Source organism: Somniosus microcephalus, chromosome 11 (assembly GCF_052327205.1).
Source record: "Somniosus microcephalus isolate GS21.2 chromosome 11, FLI_Smic_1.0, whole genome shotgun sequence".
Classification (NCBI taxonomy): Eukaryota; Metazoa; Chordata; class Chondrichthyes; order Squaliformes; family Somniosidae; genus Somniosus; species Somniosus microcephalus.
This window is the reverse complement of record NC_140997.1, coordinates 234,714,115-234,731,689: the sequence shown is the minus strand read 5'-3', so window position 1 is coordinate 234,731,689 and position 17,575 is coordinate 234,714,115. Positions and strand designations below refer to the sequence as shown.

At 48.9% G+C, this 17,575-nt stretch overlaps 1 protein-coding gene across 2 annotated transcripts in view; it reads right to left on the bottom strand.

Moving 5' to 3' along the window:
- Positions 1-17,575, bottom strand: part of uroc1 (urocanate hydratase 1) — a 183,088-nt gene that overhangs the window by 24,452 nt on the left and 141,061 nt on the right. For both annotated transcript variants that reach the window (XM_086002151.1, XM_086002152.1), the window contains 2 exons: positions 8,286-8,359; positions 7,664-7,762 (listed from right to left, as the gene is read on the bottom strand). In XM_086002151.1, the coding sequence (XP_085858277.1) occupies positions 7,664-7,762; positions 8,286-8,359 (173 nt within the window). The remainder of the gene's footprint in view (positions 1-7,663; positions 7,763-8,285; positions 8,360-17,575) is intronic.

Below are 17,575 nucleotides of genomic sequence, written 5' to 3'. Positions count from 1 at the left end.
CCAACCAGTAAAAACCTGTTGAACTTTAATCTTGTAGCCTGTGTGTTATTAATTACAACTAGAACACACAGACTTTACAGTGGCGACGAGTCAGATTCTTACCCTGCGGCAGTTATATCCACGGCGGCTTCGTCCACTGAACGGACGTCGAAGAGAGGTTTCCACCCTCATCACCCTGCTGGAAGACACGTCGCGCGGCAGACATCGAGAAACCAGAGTGCAGAAGACACCCTGAACTCGAAGCCTCCATCAGCGGCTGTCAGCTATCTTCTTTCTACCTCGGTAGTGGGTAAGCCGGGCAGCGACGCGTCCAGAAAATCGGCCACGTTGGCTGTACAGACGGGGAGGGAAGACGGAGGAATAAGGGCGGTGAGATCGATCGCGACCAGAGATAAGGGCTGGGCTGCATTCGGGCCGAAAGGCGCAGCGCGGGGACATCGATCGCGGCTGGTGATAAGGGCCGGGCCGCATTCGGGCTAAAAAGGTGCAGCGTCTGGGGGCAACTGAAGGCGCGAGAGCCGCGGTGAAGCGGAGACAGCGTCGGGGGAAGGGTGAAGACCGCCAAGCGCGGGAAAACCGCCATTTTGTAGGCAGAGGACGAAGAAAAGAGCGCGGAAGCCGCCATCTTGGATAAAAATAAAAAGAAATTAAATTGCAACGATGCCTAAACATGGGAACATTAATACCTTTGATAGCGACATCGAAGATTGGGCCATGTATGTAGAACGCATACAAAATTATTGTAAAGCAAATAAAATCCCAGATGCAGAGAAAGCACTAACATTATTAAACTTAATGGGTGCGAAGACATACGGGCAATTGAAAGACCTTGTATTACCAGATGAACCGGCAGATAAGACGTTCGAGGAGATTGTTACTGTCCTGAAAAATCACCTAAACCCCACGCCGCTGATGCTAGCGGAACGATTTAAATTTTACAGCAGAAGGCAGCTGAAGGATGAAAGCAATGCTGAATATTTAATGGAATTGCGTAAGCTAGCAAAGTACTGTCAATTCGGAACGAGATTGACAGAGGCGCTATGAGATAAATTTGTGTGTGGTTTATTAAAAGAAGATACACAAAAGCGATTGCTCGAGGAGAATGAGCTGACGCTTGAGAAAGCGGTCACTATGGCAGCAGCACACGAAGCCGCAGCGAGAGGCACGGCAGTAATGCAGCTATGGTCACCGGAACTCAGTACAAATAAATTGGGTTTGAGTACTGTAAAATGTTATCGTTGCGGAAAGACAACGCACGATCAGAACCAGTGTTGGTTTAAAAACCAAGAATGCAGAACGTGTGGCAGGCTTGGCCACATAGCTAAAGTATGCCGGTCAGGAAAGAAGACCAGCAACAAAAAGTCACCGCAAGGAAAATACATAAAGGTACACAAGGTGACAAAGAACAGTTCGACCGAACAGAAGTCAGATTCAGACGCTAGCAGTAATGAACTGGGTAGCTTAAGAGTACACAACGTTGGTAAGGATGCAGATCTCCAGACAATTTGGGTCACCCTTCAGATAGCAGGAGTCCAAGTAAAAATGGAATTGGACACTGGATCGGCATTGACGGTCATGAATAAGAAAGATTACAAAAGGTTATTCTAACATATTCCCCTACGGGATACGGAGATTATATTGAAAACCTACACGGGGCAAAGAGTGTACCCCGTCGGAAAGATAGAGGTAAAAGTGGTCCACAGGGGCAAAGAAAGCCAAGTAATGGACTTATATGTGCTACCTGAAGGAGGTCCACCACTACTGGGACGGGAGTGGATTAGGAAAATGAATATGGACTGGCACTCCTTGAAGGCACTAACGGTAGATTCCGGGGAAACAGATGTCAAACCTAAACGATTGTCCAGAATATTGGATGATGCTAAAGAGGTGTTCCAGCAGGGACTGGGAACACTGAGAGGAATTACGGCAAACATCAAGATTGATGAACATGTACAACCAAAATTTTTTAAAGCCAGACCTGTACCCTATGCAATACGACCTACTGTAGAAGCGGAACTGGAAGCGCTAGAATGTTCAGGTGTACTGTCTAAGGTAGATTGGAGTGAGTGGGCTACGCCCATTGTTCCCGTTATGAAACGTTCTTCGAGCAACAAGCCAGGAGAACCAGGGAAGGTTCGCATCTGTGGAGATTTCAAAATCACCGTTAATCCGGTGCTTCACACGGTGCCGTATCCGCTTCCGCGGATTGAGGATATTTTTGCTTCATTGTCTGGAGGGAAACACTTCACCAAGATAGACCTGGCGCAGGCGTACTTGCAGATGGAGGTTGAAGAAGAGTCACGCCAATACCTCACGATCAACACGCATCGAGGTTTGTACCGGTACAATAGACTGGTTTTTGGAGTGGCATCGGCTCCAGCAATTTGGCAGAGGGCCATGGAGCAGGTATTACAGGGAATTCCAGGCACACAATGTTACCTGGACGATATTCTGATTACAGGTGATGGTGATGAAGAACACCTCGCAAACTTGGAACTGGTGCTCAACAGACTGAAAGAGTATGGACTTAGAGTTAATCGGCAGAAATGCGAGTTCTTCCAGAAGCGGATCTCGTACTGTGGTCATGTCATTGACCGGGAGGGGCTTCATAAGTCTCCTGACAAGATAGAGGCAGTTGTAAAGGCTCCCGCTCCGGATAATGTCTCTCAGTTGAGGTCGTTTCTAGGATTGATTAACTATTACCATAAATTTCTACCAAATCTATCCACGGTACTGCACCCGCTAAACGCTCTTTTACAGAAGGGGGTACCATGGGAATGGAGCGAAAACTGTAAGAAGGCATTTTGCAAAAGCAAAGAATTGATCACCTCAGAGGAAGTGTTGGCTCACTTCAACCCGACACTGCCTATTCGGTTGGCTTGTGATGCTTCTCCATATGGTATTGGGGCAGTACTCTCACACAAGTTGCCAAATGGCACGGAAAGGCCAGTCGCGTTTGCATCCAGATCATTGACCTCCGCTGAGCGCAACTATGCGCAGATCGATAGGGAGGCTCTCAGCCTTGTATGGGGAGTGAAGAAGTTTAATCATTACCTGCAGGGCCAAAAATTCACACTTCTGACAGACCATCAGCCGTTGGTATCCATTTTTAACCCTAAGAAGGGTGTTTCAGTGATGACAGCACAGCGTCTCCAGAGATGGTCCCTTTTCCTAGGGGCACATCAATATCAAATAGAATTCAAAGGTACGAAGCAGCATGGCAATGCTGATGGGCTGTCGCGCCTGCCACTACCTGAAGAAGAAGAAACGACGAAAGTTGACCCTGTTGAGTTATTTCATTCGACCATCATCGAGTGTTTACCAGTCACCAATGCAAGTATTGAAAGAGAAACCAGGAACGACCCGACACTGTCCAGAGTCTACGAGGTGACAGTGAAAGGATGGCCAACACGTGGTGATCCTCTGTTACCGGCATTCTCGGCAAGGCGAGACCAGCTGTCCGTCTGCCATGGTACTTTGATGTACGGGACAAGAGTGATTATTCCTCCCAAGTTAAGGGAAAGAGTTCTAAAAGAACTGCATGAAGGTCATCTGGGGGGAGTTAAGATGAAAAGTCTTGCTAGGGCTTATGTATGGTGGCCGGGTATTGACCAACAGATAGAGGAGTTGACGAAAAGCTGCGCTGGGTGCCAAAAAGTGCAAAATGCACCTCCGATCGCACCACTACACCCATGGGAATGGCCTTCAGCCCCATGGCAACGCATACATGTTGACTTTGCTGGTCCATTCATGGACTCCATGTTCCTAATTGTGGTGGACGCACATTCCAAATGGCCAGAAGTGATCAAGATGAATACCACTACTTCAGAAAAGACAATTGCGGTGTTAAGAACAATATTCACAAGGAACGGATTGCCAGAACAGATCTGTTCGGACAATGGACCACAGTTCGTGTCGGAAGAATTCCAAAAATTCTTAAAGAAGAATGGGGTGAAACATTATACCTCTGCCCCATATCACCCGGCGACAAACGGGTTGGCCGAGAGATTTGTCCAAACATTCAAAAAGGCAATAAAGGCCATGAACGATGATCAGATTCCGCTACAGCACAAGGTGGACAATTTCCTAATGGCGTATCGAAACGCCGCTCATGCAGTGACTAACCAAAGTCCTGCCATGATGTTTTATAACAGGAGGTTGTGGTCCAGGTTGGACTTGTTAAAACCAAATGTGCAGAGGGAAGTGGAAAACAAACAGTTCCGGCATATTAATAACAAGTCCACTCGAAGTTTCGAAGTAGGTCAACCAGTGTTGGCAAGGGGCTATGGAAACGAAAAATGGCAGCCCGGAACAATTCGGGCCAGACAAGGACCTCTGATGTACACAGTAGATATTGGTAACAATGTGATAAGGCGTCATGTGGATCAACTGGTAGAATCAAGAGCAAGAGTCGAACCCATGGTTGCGACAGAGACAACTGTGGAAGACGTTAATGAACCTGAAGCATCTACCTCGGCAGGGACTGTACCTGATGATGACGTCCAATACATAGGGAACCAACAAGCAGAGTCACCTCAGCAACAAGAATCAGAGACCACTGAAAGGCGTTATCCAGACCGAATCAGAAGGCCTCCTGAGAGACTGAACCTTTGAACTGTTTATACCTGAAGTTATATATGTATATATGTTATGATGTTATGTTAAATGGGGATATGACTATTAAGCTAAAAAGGGAGGATTGTGGTGTATGTAACCTGTTCCACCTTAAGAGAACTTAAGCCTGTTCCACCTTAAGAGATGTACTACTTTCTCTGGCTGCTGTATACGTAATACCAGTGGTGACCACCGGTATATAAGCACTGTGTAGTAAGATGTATTTCAGATAGTCCTGACCTCCAACCAGTAAAGACCTGTTGAACTTTAATCTTGTAGCCTGTGTGTTATTAATTACAACTAGAACACACAGACTTTACAAGATCGTCACTAATAAATCCAATAGGGAATTCATAAGAACATAAGAATATAAGAAATAAGAGCCAAAGTAGGCCATACGGCCCCTCGAGCCTGCTCCGCCATTCAATAAGATCTTGGCTGATCATCCAAATTCAGTACCCTGTCCCTGCTTTCTCCCCATATCCCTTGATCCTTTTAGCCTTAAGAAATATATCTAACTCCTTCTTGAATATATTTAATGAATTGGCCTCTACTGCCTTCTGTGGTAGAGAATTCCACAGGTTCACCACTCGCTGGGTGAAGAAATTCCTCCTCATCTCAGTCTTAAATGGCCGACCCCTTATCCTGAGACTATGCCCCCTAGTTCTAGACTCTCCAGCCAGGGGGAAACAACCTCTCAGCATTTACCCTGTCAATCCCCCTCAGAATCTTTTATGTTTCAATGAGATCGCCTCTCATTCTTCAAAACTCCAGAGAGTATCGGCCCATTCTACACAATCTCTCCTCATAGGACAGCCCGCTCATCCCAGGAATCAATCCAGTGAACCTTCGTAGCACCGCCTCCAAGGCAAGTATATCCTTCCTCAGATAAGGAGACCAGAACTGTGCCCAGTACTCCAGGTGTGGTCTCACCAAGGCCCTGTACAATTGGAGCAAGACTTCCTTACTCTTATACTCCAACCCCCTTGCAATAAAGGGCAACATGCCATTTGCCTTCCTTATTGCTTGCTGTACCTGCATGCTACCTTTCTGTGTTTCTTGCACGAGGACACCCAAATCTCTCTGAACACCAACATTTGAAAGTTTCTCACCATTTAAGAAATATTCTGTTTTTCTATTCTTCCTACCAAAGTGAATAACCTCACATTTCCCCACATTATACTCCATCTGCCACCTTACTGCCCACTCAGTCTATCTATATCCCTTTGCAGACTCTGTGTTCTCCTCACAGCTTACTGTCCCACCGAGCTTTGTATCATCAGCAAACTTGGATACATTACACTCGGTCCCTTCATCTAGGTCATTAATATAGATTGTAAATAGCTGAGGCCCCAACACTGATCCTTGCGGCACCCCACTAGTTACAGCCTGCCAACCTGAAAAAGATCCGTTTATCCCTACTCTCTGTTTTCTGTCCGTTAACCAATCCTCTATCCATGCTACTATATTACCCCCAACCCCATGAGCGCTAATCTTGTGTAGCAACCTTTTATGTGGCACCTTATCGAATGCCTTTTGGAAATCCAAATATACTACATCCACTGGTTCCCCTTTATCTACCCTGCTAGTTACATCCTTAAAAAACTCTAATAAGTTTGTCAAACACGATTTCCCTTTCATAAAACCATGTTGACTCTGTCTAATCATGTTATGATTTTCTAAGTGCCCTGATACCACTTCCTTAACAATGGATTCCAGCATTTTCCCGATGACCGATGTCAGGCTAACTGGCCTGTAGTTCCCTGTTTTTTTTCTCCCTCCTTTCTTGAAATTCAGGAGAAACTTCTTTACCCAGAGAGTGGTGAGAATGTGGAACTCGCTCCCACAGGGAGTGGTTGAGGTGAATCGCAGAGATACATTTAAGGGGAAGCTGGATAAACACGAGGGACAAAGGAATAGAAGGATATGGTGATAGGGTGAGATGAAGAGGGGTGGGAGGAGGCTGGTGTGGAGCAGAAACACCGGCACGGAGCAGTGGGGCCGAATGGCCTCTTTCTGTGCTGTACATTCTGTGTAATTCTAACCCTGGCCTCAAAATGAGGGACCATCACTAACTGAAATATCCATGCACACACAGAGGAAGGGATAAGGACACTGCAGAAACAATGTCACCAAAATCTTATTAATATCCTGTTCCTAAGATTTGTGTGAGTAATTGGACACATGACGTGTGGTGAGTGTAGCGAGCTCGGGAGGAACAGGTGACTTTGGACTAACAACAGAAAATGCTGGAAAAACTCAGCAGGCCAGGCAGCATCCGTGGAGAGGGAAACAGAGTTAACGTTTCAGGTCAGGGACCTCGTGACTTTGGACTTCTAGTTCCCAAAGCTCTCCACCACTGGGGGTTTTCCTCACTTCGTGTCTGGGTCTGTTGGAGACTCACTGATTGAGATTGATCGCTGTGATTGGTCAACAACTCTATTATCGTCGTATCGTGCGACTACCAGGATGGTAGAAGGTGAACGAGACGGACCTGGGTCTTTCATTGTCCAGTAATTCCTATGTTCCAATATATTAGTGACTAGTAAACAGTTACAGCAACAAAACAATCTCAATTTACCAGGGGATGAGGGACTTCTGTTGCGTGAAGAGACTGGAGAAACTGGGATTGTTCTCCTTAGAGCAGAGAAGGTTAAGGGGAGATTTAATAGAGGTGTTCAAAATCATGAAGGGTTTTGATAGAGTAAATAATTCTGAAACTGTTTCCAGTGGCAGGAGGGTCGGTAACCAGAGGACACAGATTGAAGGTAATTGGCAAAAGAACCAGAGGGGAGATGAGGAGAATTTATTTTACGCAGTGAGTTGTTGTGATCTGCAATGCGCTCTGACAGGGCGGTGGAAGCAGATTCAATAATAACTTTCAAAAGGGGAATCGGAGAAATACTTGAAAAGGAAATATTTGCAGGGCTCTGGGGAGAGGGTAGGAGAGTGGGGCTAATTGGAGAGCTCGACCAAAGGCACGATGGGCCAAATGGCCTCTTTCTGTGCTGTAACATTCTATAATTTTTTCAAATGTAAACAATATTACCTTGATCGTGCCTGCAGCAACAGCCCGGTTTATCGCAACCGCTATCGCCATTCGTCCCTTCTGGTCTGAGTACAGAATCCGAGCTTGAGATCCAACCACCTGAAAAACCGAGGCAGGAAATTTCAACCCGGTCCAAGGAAATGCTGTGAATTTCAGCCCCATTGAGTCAGGAGTAGCGAGCTCCTTCGCTGTGCATTCACTGCCATCGGGCTGCATTGTGTGCAGCGTGTAAAGATAAGGGAGTTGCAGGGACTTCTAAACCCCTCTTCACGGGGCTCCCCCCACCACCAAGCAGTACCCAGTGCAGCACCAACCCGCCCAGACCAGAAGATGCCGGGTCCGTGCTGTGTTAGCTCATCTCAACCAAGGTCAGAGCCGGGACTCTCCAGCTTGACTCCACCTTGAAGAAGACACGACAGCCAAGCTCCCTGCTCCCGATCGTCATCCAGCACCTCTTGCTTGGGCTGGGCTGGGATTCCCCCCCTGAATTTAAATGCCCGTGGTTACACACGGGCAATGGCACTCGGGTGACACCCCGGGGTGGGGTGGGGGAGTCTGGTTTCCATGGGACTGATCTCCATCCTCCGGAGAGGAGAGGGAAAGGACGAGAGGCTGTACGAACCATGTTGTGTTTTGCGGCCTGTCTAATCCAGCGGATGTTGTCGGAGTATTGCTGCTTCACAAAGCTGCTGGTCTCTGGGAAATAGAACAGAGGCATTAAGTGTTACAATGAAATCCACACAAACTGGAGGAGACATCTGTACCGTCCAATATCCCTCTGTCCCAGGAGGAAATTAATGGCAGTGTGGACATCCCAGATATAGAGGAAGCCTGCTCTGGGAGTGTTTGATGGGACAGTGTAGAGGGAGCTTTACTCTGTATCTAATCCGTGCTGTACCTGCCCTGGGAGTGTTTGATGGGACAGTGTAGAGGGAGCTTTACTCTGTATCTAACCCCGTGCTGTACCTGCCCTGGGAGTGTTTGATGGGAGAGTGTAGAGGGAGCTTTACTCTGGATCTAGCCCGTGCTGTACCGGCCCTGGGAGTGTTTGATGGGACAGTTTAGAGGGAGCTTTACTCTGTATCTAACCCGTGATGTACCTGCCCTGAAAGTGTTTGATGGGACAGTGTAGAGGGAGCTTTACTCTGTATCTAACCCGTGATGTACCTGCCCTGGGGGTGTTTGATGGGACAGTGTAGAGGGAGCTTTACTCTGTATCTAACCCGTGCTGTACCTGCCCTGGGAGTGTTTGATGGTGTAAAGTCTGTGGGTTGTTTAGTTAATTAATACACAGACTACCAGAGTAACTTAAAACAGGACTTTACTATTCGAAGGTCAGGGCGAATCTGCCCAATAAATCCTGACACAGCACTTATATACCGGTGTGGTCACCGTCGGTATTACAGTATACAGAAGCCAACAAAGTAGTGCAACACCTAAAGTAGTTCTCTTAAAGGTGGACGGTTACATACAATAGTTCTCTTAAAGGTAGACGGGCACATACACTACAATCCTCCCTTTTTAGCTTACAACATACTGATTCCCCATTAAACATACATTATAACATATATACAACTTTATGCAAGACAGTTCACAGATTCAGTCTCTCTGGAGGTTTCCGGACTCTGTCCGGATAACGCCTCGGTGGTGTCGTAACTCCCGGCGGGGTAGTAGGTGCTTCTGGCAAGGTCGATTCAGCTTGAAGGACAGTGTCAGGTTCATCTGATTCCAGTATTACCAGATCGGAGGTAGGTGTTCTGGGTATCTCTGTCTCAACATTAACCGTGTAAGGTGGTGGAGTAGGTTGGCCATTTGTGGCTGACCCTATGATCTGGTCAACATGGCGCCTTATTATACTGTCCCCAATGTCCACCGTATACATCAACGGCCCTAGCCTTTTTCCAATAGTTCCAGGCTGCCATTTCTCGGTACGGTAGTCCCGGGCCAAAACTTGTTGACCTATCTGAAAAGATCTAGTTGGCCTTTCATTCATGCCCTGGAATTGCCGGTTCTCTACGTCCCTTCTGACGTTTGGCTTAAGCAAATCCAGCCGGCATCTTAGTCGTCTATTAAAAAACATCATGGCGGGAGTTTGATTTGTGACCGCATGTGTTGCATTCCTGTACGCCAACAAGAAGCTATCCACCTTATGTTGTAAGTTAATGGCTTCATTACCCATGGCCTTTATGGCCTTCTTGAAGGTCTGGACAAACCTTTCAGCCAATCCATTGGAGGCGGGATGGTATGGGGCTGACGTGTAGTGCTTAACCCCATTGCTCTTTAAGAATTTCTTGAATTCTTCGGACACAAATTGCGGTCCATTATCAGAACAGATCTGTTCCGGCAGCCCATTCCTAGCAAACATGGTCCTTAACACTGTGATGGTTTTTTCCGTGGTGGTGGTGGACATCTTTATTACCTCCGGCCACTTGGAGTGTGCATCCACCGCTATTAGAAACATTGAGTCCATAAATGGACCAGCAAAGTCGATGTGTACCCTTTGCCAAGGAGATGAGGGCCTCTCCCATGGATGCAGAGAAGCCTGTGGTGGCGCGTTTTGGACCTTCTGGCATCCTAGACAGCTCTTAGTGATTTCTTCGATGTCCCCATCAATGCCTGGCCACCACACAAACGCTCTTGCTAGGTTCTTCATTTTCACTCCACCCAGATGTCCCTCGTGCAGCTCCTTTAACACCTTCTGTTGAAGTTTGGGTGGAATCACCACTCTAGATCCACACATCAGGGTTCCTCGACACACTGACAGCTGTTCTTTTCTCTGCGAAAATGCTGGCAGCGTTGGTTCGCCCTGTGCTGGCCATCCCTCCACCGTTAAATCATAGACTCGTGAGAGAGTCGGGTCATTTCTTGTTTCGTTTTCGATCATCGAATTTGTTACTGGTAGACATTCCACTATGGATGAGTGGAACATCTCTACCGGGTCCACTGTAGTCGCTTCTTCTACTATCGGCAATGGCAAGCGCGATAACCCATCAGCATTTCCATGCTGTTTGGACCTTTTGTATTCGATGTCATATTGGTGTGCCCCAAGTAACACGGACCACCTCTGTAACCTTTGCGCTGTCATGGTGGAAATGGCCTTGTTAGGGTTGAATATGGACACCAACGGCTGGTGGTCTGTCAGTAATGTGAACTTCTTGCCCTGCAGGTAATGATTGAATTTCTTTACGCCCCACACAAGGCTGAGGGCCTCCCTATCTATTTGAGCATAATTTCGCTCCGCGGAGGTCAATGATCGGGACGCGAATGCCACTGGCCTTTCCGAGCCATTTGGTAACTTGTGTGAAAGTACTGCTCCAATTCCATAGGGGGAAGCATCACAAGCTAGACGAAGAGGTAACGTTGGGTTGAAATGAGCCAACACTTCTTCAGAGGTAATCAACGCCTTGCTTCTGTGAAAGGCCTTTTTATATTCCTCACTCCACTTCCATGGTACTTCTTTCCGCAACAGAGCGTTCAGCGGATGCAGCACCGTGGATAGATTCGGCAGAAACTTGTGATAATAATTAATCAACCCCAAGAATGATCTTAACTGTGATACGTTTTCCGGAGCGGGGGCCTTCACGACAGCTTCTATCTTGTCAGGTGACTTGTGCAGCCCCTCTCGGTCAATGACATGACCGCAGTACGAGATCCGTTTTTGGAAGAACTCACATTTCTTGCGATTAACTCGAAGGCCATATTCCTTCAACCTAGTGAGCACCAGTTTCAAATTTGTGAGGTGTTCTTCCTCGTCTTGTCCCGTAATCAGGATATCGTCTAAGTAACACTGCATGCTTGGAATTCCTTGTAATACCTGCTCCATGGCCCTCTGCCAAATTGCTGGAGCCGAAGCTACCCCAAAAACCAGTCTATTATAACGATACAAGCCTCTGTGTGTGTTGATGGTGAGGTACTGACGCGACTCTTCCTCGACTTCCATTTGTAAGTATGCCTGTGCCAGGTCTATCTTGGTGAAGTGTTTCCCTCCAGCCAACGAAGCAAAGATGTCTTCAATCCGCGGAAGCGGGTATTGTACCGTGTGAAGCACCGGATTCACTGTGATGTTGAAGTCTCCGCAGATGCGGACCTTCCCCGGTCCCCCTGGCTTGTTACTTGGTGAAGACTTCATGACGGGAACAATGGGCGTGGCCCACTCACTCCAGTCCACTTTTGACAGTACCCCTGATCGTTCAAGTTCTTCCAGTTCTGCCTCCACAGCAGGTCGTATCGCGTAAGGTACCGATCTGGCTTTGAAAAATTTTGGGCTTGCATGTTCTGCAATCTTAACCTTTGCTTTAATTCCTCGCAGTGTTCCCAGTCCTTGCTGGAATACCTCTTTAGCTTCGTCCAATATTCTGGACAACCGTTCAGGTTTGACATCTTCCTTTCCGGAATCTACCGTCATGGTGTTTAGTGAATGCCAGTCTATCTTTATTTTCCTGATCCACTCCCGTCCCAGAAGTGGTGGACCTCCCTCAGGCAACACATACAGGTCCATCCTTTGGTGATCTTTGTCCTTGTATCTCACCTTGACTTCTATCTTTCCGATGGGGTATACTTTGTGCCCCGTGTATGTCTGCAATACTAGTTCCGTATCCCGTAGGGGAATATGCTTGAATAACTTTTTATAATCATGCTTATTCATGACCGTCAACGCCGATCCGGTGTCCACTTCCATTTTCACTTGGACTTTTGCAATCTGTAGTGTGATCCAGATAGCTTGTCGGTCAGCTTCTTTACTCACATTATGACTCCTCAGACTACCCAGTGCCTTGCTGTTGGAGTCTGAGTCCGAATTCTGTTCATCTGGACTCTTCCTAGTCACCTCATGTACCTTCCTGTACCTCTTTTGTGGTGACTCATTACTGTTGGTCTTCTTTCCTGACCGGCATACCTTAGCTATGTGACCGAGCCTGCCACATTTCCTACATTCCTGGTTTTTAAACCAGCATTGGTTCTGGTCGTGTGTTGTCTTCCCACAACGATAGCATTTCGTTGTACCCGAAGTAATTTGCTGCACACTGAGTGCCGCTGCCTTTAGCTGCATTTCCGCCGTTCCTTTCGCTGCGGCTTCGTTCGATGCAGCAATAAGGACAGCCTTGTCAAGTGTAAGGTCGTTCTCTTCGAGTAGTCGCTTTTGCGTTCCTTCCTTTGACAACCCGCACACGAACTTGTCTCGCAATGCCTCTGTCAGATTCCCTCCAAACTGGCAGTGTTTCGCTAGTCTACGCAGTTCGACCAAGTATTCTGCGTTGCTTTCGTCTTTCCTTTGCGTTCTCGCATAGAATTTGAATCGTTCCGCCAACATCAACGGTGTGGGGTTCAAGTGATCCTTCAGAACAGCCACAATATCATCGAAAGTCTGATCCGCCGGTTTAGCTGGTGTTAGTAGATGCTTCAAGAGCCCGTATGTCTTCGCGCCCATCGAGTTTAGCAAGGTTATAGCTTTGTCATCTTCTTCTATTTTATTGGCCTCACCATAGATCTCAATGCGTTCCACATACGTGGCCCAGTCTTCTACCTCGGAATTAAAATCGTTGATGTTACCACGCTTAGGCATCTTCCTCTCTTCCTGATAACACCACGGATTATTTCTTTAAATTTTCTTTTTTTTTCAAGATAGCGGTTCCCGCGAAAAATGGCGGTTTCCCGCGCTTATCTTCTCTCCCCGCCCACTTCAATGGCGGTTCCCCGCTTCTGTCTTCTTCTCCGCCTAATGGCGGCTTCCCGCGTTTCTTCCCCTGGCGGGAGGGGTACACTTTCCCCACGGGCGACGGCCGCTGGCTTTCAGGTTCACAGCCTGCGCGTCGGCTTCAGTGCTTTCCCTTTTCTCGGCAGGGCAACCGGCGCTGGGTACACCCCGTTGACGGCGAACAGTTTCAGCCGCTGGGCTGGCTCTCGCTCAGTTCCCCTTGCTCGGGCTCTGTCTCTCTCCCGCTCGCTCGGCTCTACCGGCGCTGGGTACACCCCGTTGACGGTGAACAGTTTCAGCCGCTGGACTGGCTCTCGCTCAGTCTCCCTTGGTCGGCTCTGCCTCTCCCGCTCGCTCGGCTCCCAATCGCGCCTCCCAGCCCTCTCGCAGTCCGGTGCTTCCCTCCCCGGCTGCGGCTGAGTTTATCTCTTCCCGCGCCTACGTTCCCGGTCGCAGCGCTTCGTGGCTTCGGTCGCTGCCCGGCCTTTTTCGCCGGTCGCGGTCTAGCTGTCTCACGACGCCGTTGCGTCCCCAGCCTGTCTGTACCGCGGCTTCCTTGCTCCACGCTGCCCCAGTCTCAGCGCCTCTGGGCCCGACTTCTGTCCGGCTCCTTTCCCCCTCGACCGTGGTCGAGTGCACCGTCCTTATCCTCCGGTTATTCTTTTTACTTTTCCCTTACTCACAGTTACCGTGGCCGGCTTGCTTCTCGTGCTGATCGGCTCACTCCTCACCGTGGCAGAAGGGACAGTCAGTGCCTGTTGCTGATGGAAGTCTTTGGCCTAGAAATTCACTAGCCTTCGCGCCGCTTTTGAGGCGCTAGAGGGACTAGCGCCAGAGTTATGGCCAGTTTAAAAATTCCCTGGGGCCCTAAATCGGCGTTGCACCGGTAGCGCTGCGCCGGCACCGATGACGTCATCGGTGTGCGCAGCGTCCCGGTTGCCGTGGTAACCCGCCCGAACTCCGAAATTGAGTTGCGGCCGCCTCGCCCGTGGCAGCCGCAAGCAACGTTCTGGCAGAGGTGCTTTACTCCAGTTTGCGCCGGCGCATTAAAGGCCCCGCGGCGGCCGGCCACTTTCCCGCCGGCCGCCTGCCCGCAGCTCCCTCCCCGGACTTCTCCCCCCACCCCCCCCGGAACAGATGCAAGCCCGGCACTTGTCCGAGGTGCCGGGCTCATTTTTAAGCTGATTTGCGCGGGCCGCGGCCGGGTGCAGGCAGCTCCTCCTTAACGGGAGGAGGAGGCCTGCACGTCCCCAGCCTGCCGCACCGCATCGGGTGCCGCAGCGCCGGAATTGCGGCGCGAAACGGCAGTTAGCGCCGATGTACCGCCGCAAAGACCCTTCAGTAGCGCCGGCAGCCGTTTGGGCGCGGCGCCACTGAATTTTTGGCGCGCGCAGGGGACTTAGCGCCGGCACTAACTTCCGGCGCTAAAGCCCTGGCTAAGCCAAAACCCAATTTCTAGGCCTTTGTCTCTGAATTCTTCCTCCTTTCCAGCCCTGCAGACTCGAGTTTTCTCCCAGCAGAATAACGAGGGCGGTTGCCTCTTCTCGACGCTCATTAACTGCTTCGGAAGTATTGTTGCCGCAGGGTACGATCGGACTCGTCGCCACTGTAAAGTCTGTGGGTTGTTTAGTTAATTAATACACAGACTACCAGAGTAACTTAAAACAGGACTTTACTATTCGAAGGTCAGGGCGAATCTGCCCAATAAATCCTGACACAGCACTTATATACCGGTGTGGTCACCGTCAGTATTACAGTATACAGAAGCCAACAAAGTAGTGCAACACCTAAAGTAGTTCTCTTAAAGGTGGACGGTTACATACAATAGTTCTCTTAAAGGTAGACGGGCACATACACTACAGATGGGACAGTGTAGAGGGAGCTTTACTCTGTATCTAACCCGTGCTGTACCTGCCCTGGGAGTGTTTGATGGGACAGTGTAGAGGGAGCTTTACCCTGTATCTAACCCGTGCTACACCTGCCCTGGGAGTGTTTGATGGGACAGTGTAGAGGGAGATTTACTCTGTATCTAACCCGTGCTGTACCTGCCCTGGGAGTGTTTGATGGGAGAGTGTAGAGGGAGCTTTACTCTGTATCTAACCCGTGCTGTACCTGCCCTGGGAGTGTTTGATGGGACAGTGTAGAGGGAGCTTTACTCTGTACCTAACCCGTGCTGTACCTGCCCTGGGAGTGTTTGATGGGACAGTGTAGAGGGAGCTTTACTCTGTATCTAACCCCTGCTGTACCTGCCCTGGGAGTGTTTGATGGGACAGTGTAGAGGGAGCTTTACTCTGTATCTAACCCATGTTGTACCTGCCCTGGGAATGTTTGATGGGACAGTGCAGAGGGAGCTTTACTCTGTATCTAACCCGTGCTGTACCTGCCCTGGGAGTGTTTGATGGGACAGTGTAGAGGGAGCTTTACTCTGTATCTAACCCGTGCTGTACCTGCCCTGGGAGTGTTTGATGGGACAGTGTAGAGGGAGCTTTACTCTGTATCTAACCCGTGCTGTACCTGCCCTGGGAGTGTTTGATGGGACAGTGCAGAGGGAGCTTTACTCTGTATCTAACCCGTGCTGTACCTGCCCTGGGAGTGTTTGATGAGGCAGTGTTTGGGTAATAAATGCTGGCCTTGCCAATGATGCCGACAACCTGAGAATGAATTAAAAAAATCGACAGCCTTTTGAAAGCCAATGTTGGGGTCACCTCATCACTGTTACATGATTGACCTCGTCTGCCCTGCTGCCCTTAGTGGCCTTCTCCCTTCAACTCGCCTCTTCGGGAATTTAAAAAAGAAAAAAATACAGCTCAACATGTCTGGGCTGATTGGGCTGATTCGGCGATTGGGGTGATTGGGGTGATTGGAGTGATTGGAGTGATTGGAGTGATTGGGGTGATTGGGGTGATTGGAGTGATTGGGGCGATTGGAGCGATTGGGGCAATTGGGGCGATTGGGCTGATTGGGGTGATTGGAGTGATTGGAGTGATTGGGGTAATTGGGGTGATTGGAGTGATTGGAGTGATTGGAGTGATTGGGGTGATTGGAGTGATTGGGGTGATTGGAGTGATTGGGGTGATTGGAGTGATTGGGGTGATTGGGGTGATTGGAGTGATTGGGGTGATTGAGGTGATTGGGGTGATTGGAGTGATTGGGCTGATTGGGGTGATTGGGGTGATTGGGGTGATTGGGGTGACTGGGGTGATTGGAGTGATTGGGGTGATTGGAGTGATTGGGTTGATTGGGGTGATTGGGGTGATTGGAATGATTGGGGTGATCGGAGCGATCGGGGCGATCGGAGTGATCGGGGTGATCGGAGTGATCGGAGTGATTGGAGTGATTGGAGTGATTGGGGTGATTGGGATGATGATTGGGGTGATTGGGGTGATTGGAGTGATTGGGGTGATTGGGGTGATTGGGATGATGATTGGGGTGATTGGGGTGATTGGAGTGATTGGAGTGATTGGGATGATGATTGGGGTGATTGGGATGATGATTGGAGTGATTGGGGTGATTGGAGTGATTGGGGTGATTGGGATGATGATTGGAGTGATTGGGGTGATTGGAGTGATTGGGGTGATTGGGATGATGATTGGAGTGATTGGGGTGATCGGGGCAATCGGGGCGATTGGAGTGATTGGGGTGATTGGAGTGATGGGGTGATTGGATTGATTGGAGTGATTGGGGCGATCGGGGTGCTGATTGGGATGATTGGGGTTGAGTTGTCTTCAGTTGTCTTCAGTTGTGTGAAATCTATCGATCTTGTCACTTGATTGTTCGCTGGTGTTAACGTCTGGATCTGTTGCCCAGAAACTAAAACCGACCTGAGCCAAAAATCTTGTCGTCTCCCTTACGTCAGGGGAATCATTGAGGCTTCATAGAGCGGTGACACATGGTGTCTCGCTGTGAGTGGGCTGTGGCCGGCGGAGAGCGGATTAACGAGCCTGCTTGATTATTAACTTTTCTATTTTACTTGGCAGGACATGAGGGATTGGAATGTAGGCCGACTGCAAAGCCTGAATCTGATTAGAAGCAATTGGCGTTCACTTGTAACCTTTCAGCATTTAAAGCCAACCTTTTGACATTGGAATAGTTTTACAAGCACGAGGCATGTGGAAATGTATTAAGTTGCCAATAAAAGAATCCGACAGTTTCTTACAATTACTAAAACTGTCATAAATCTCACAAGCAGGTTGCAGCCGAGCTTGTTTTCTATATATCTT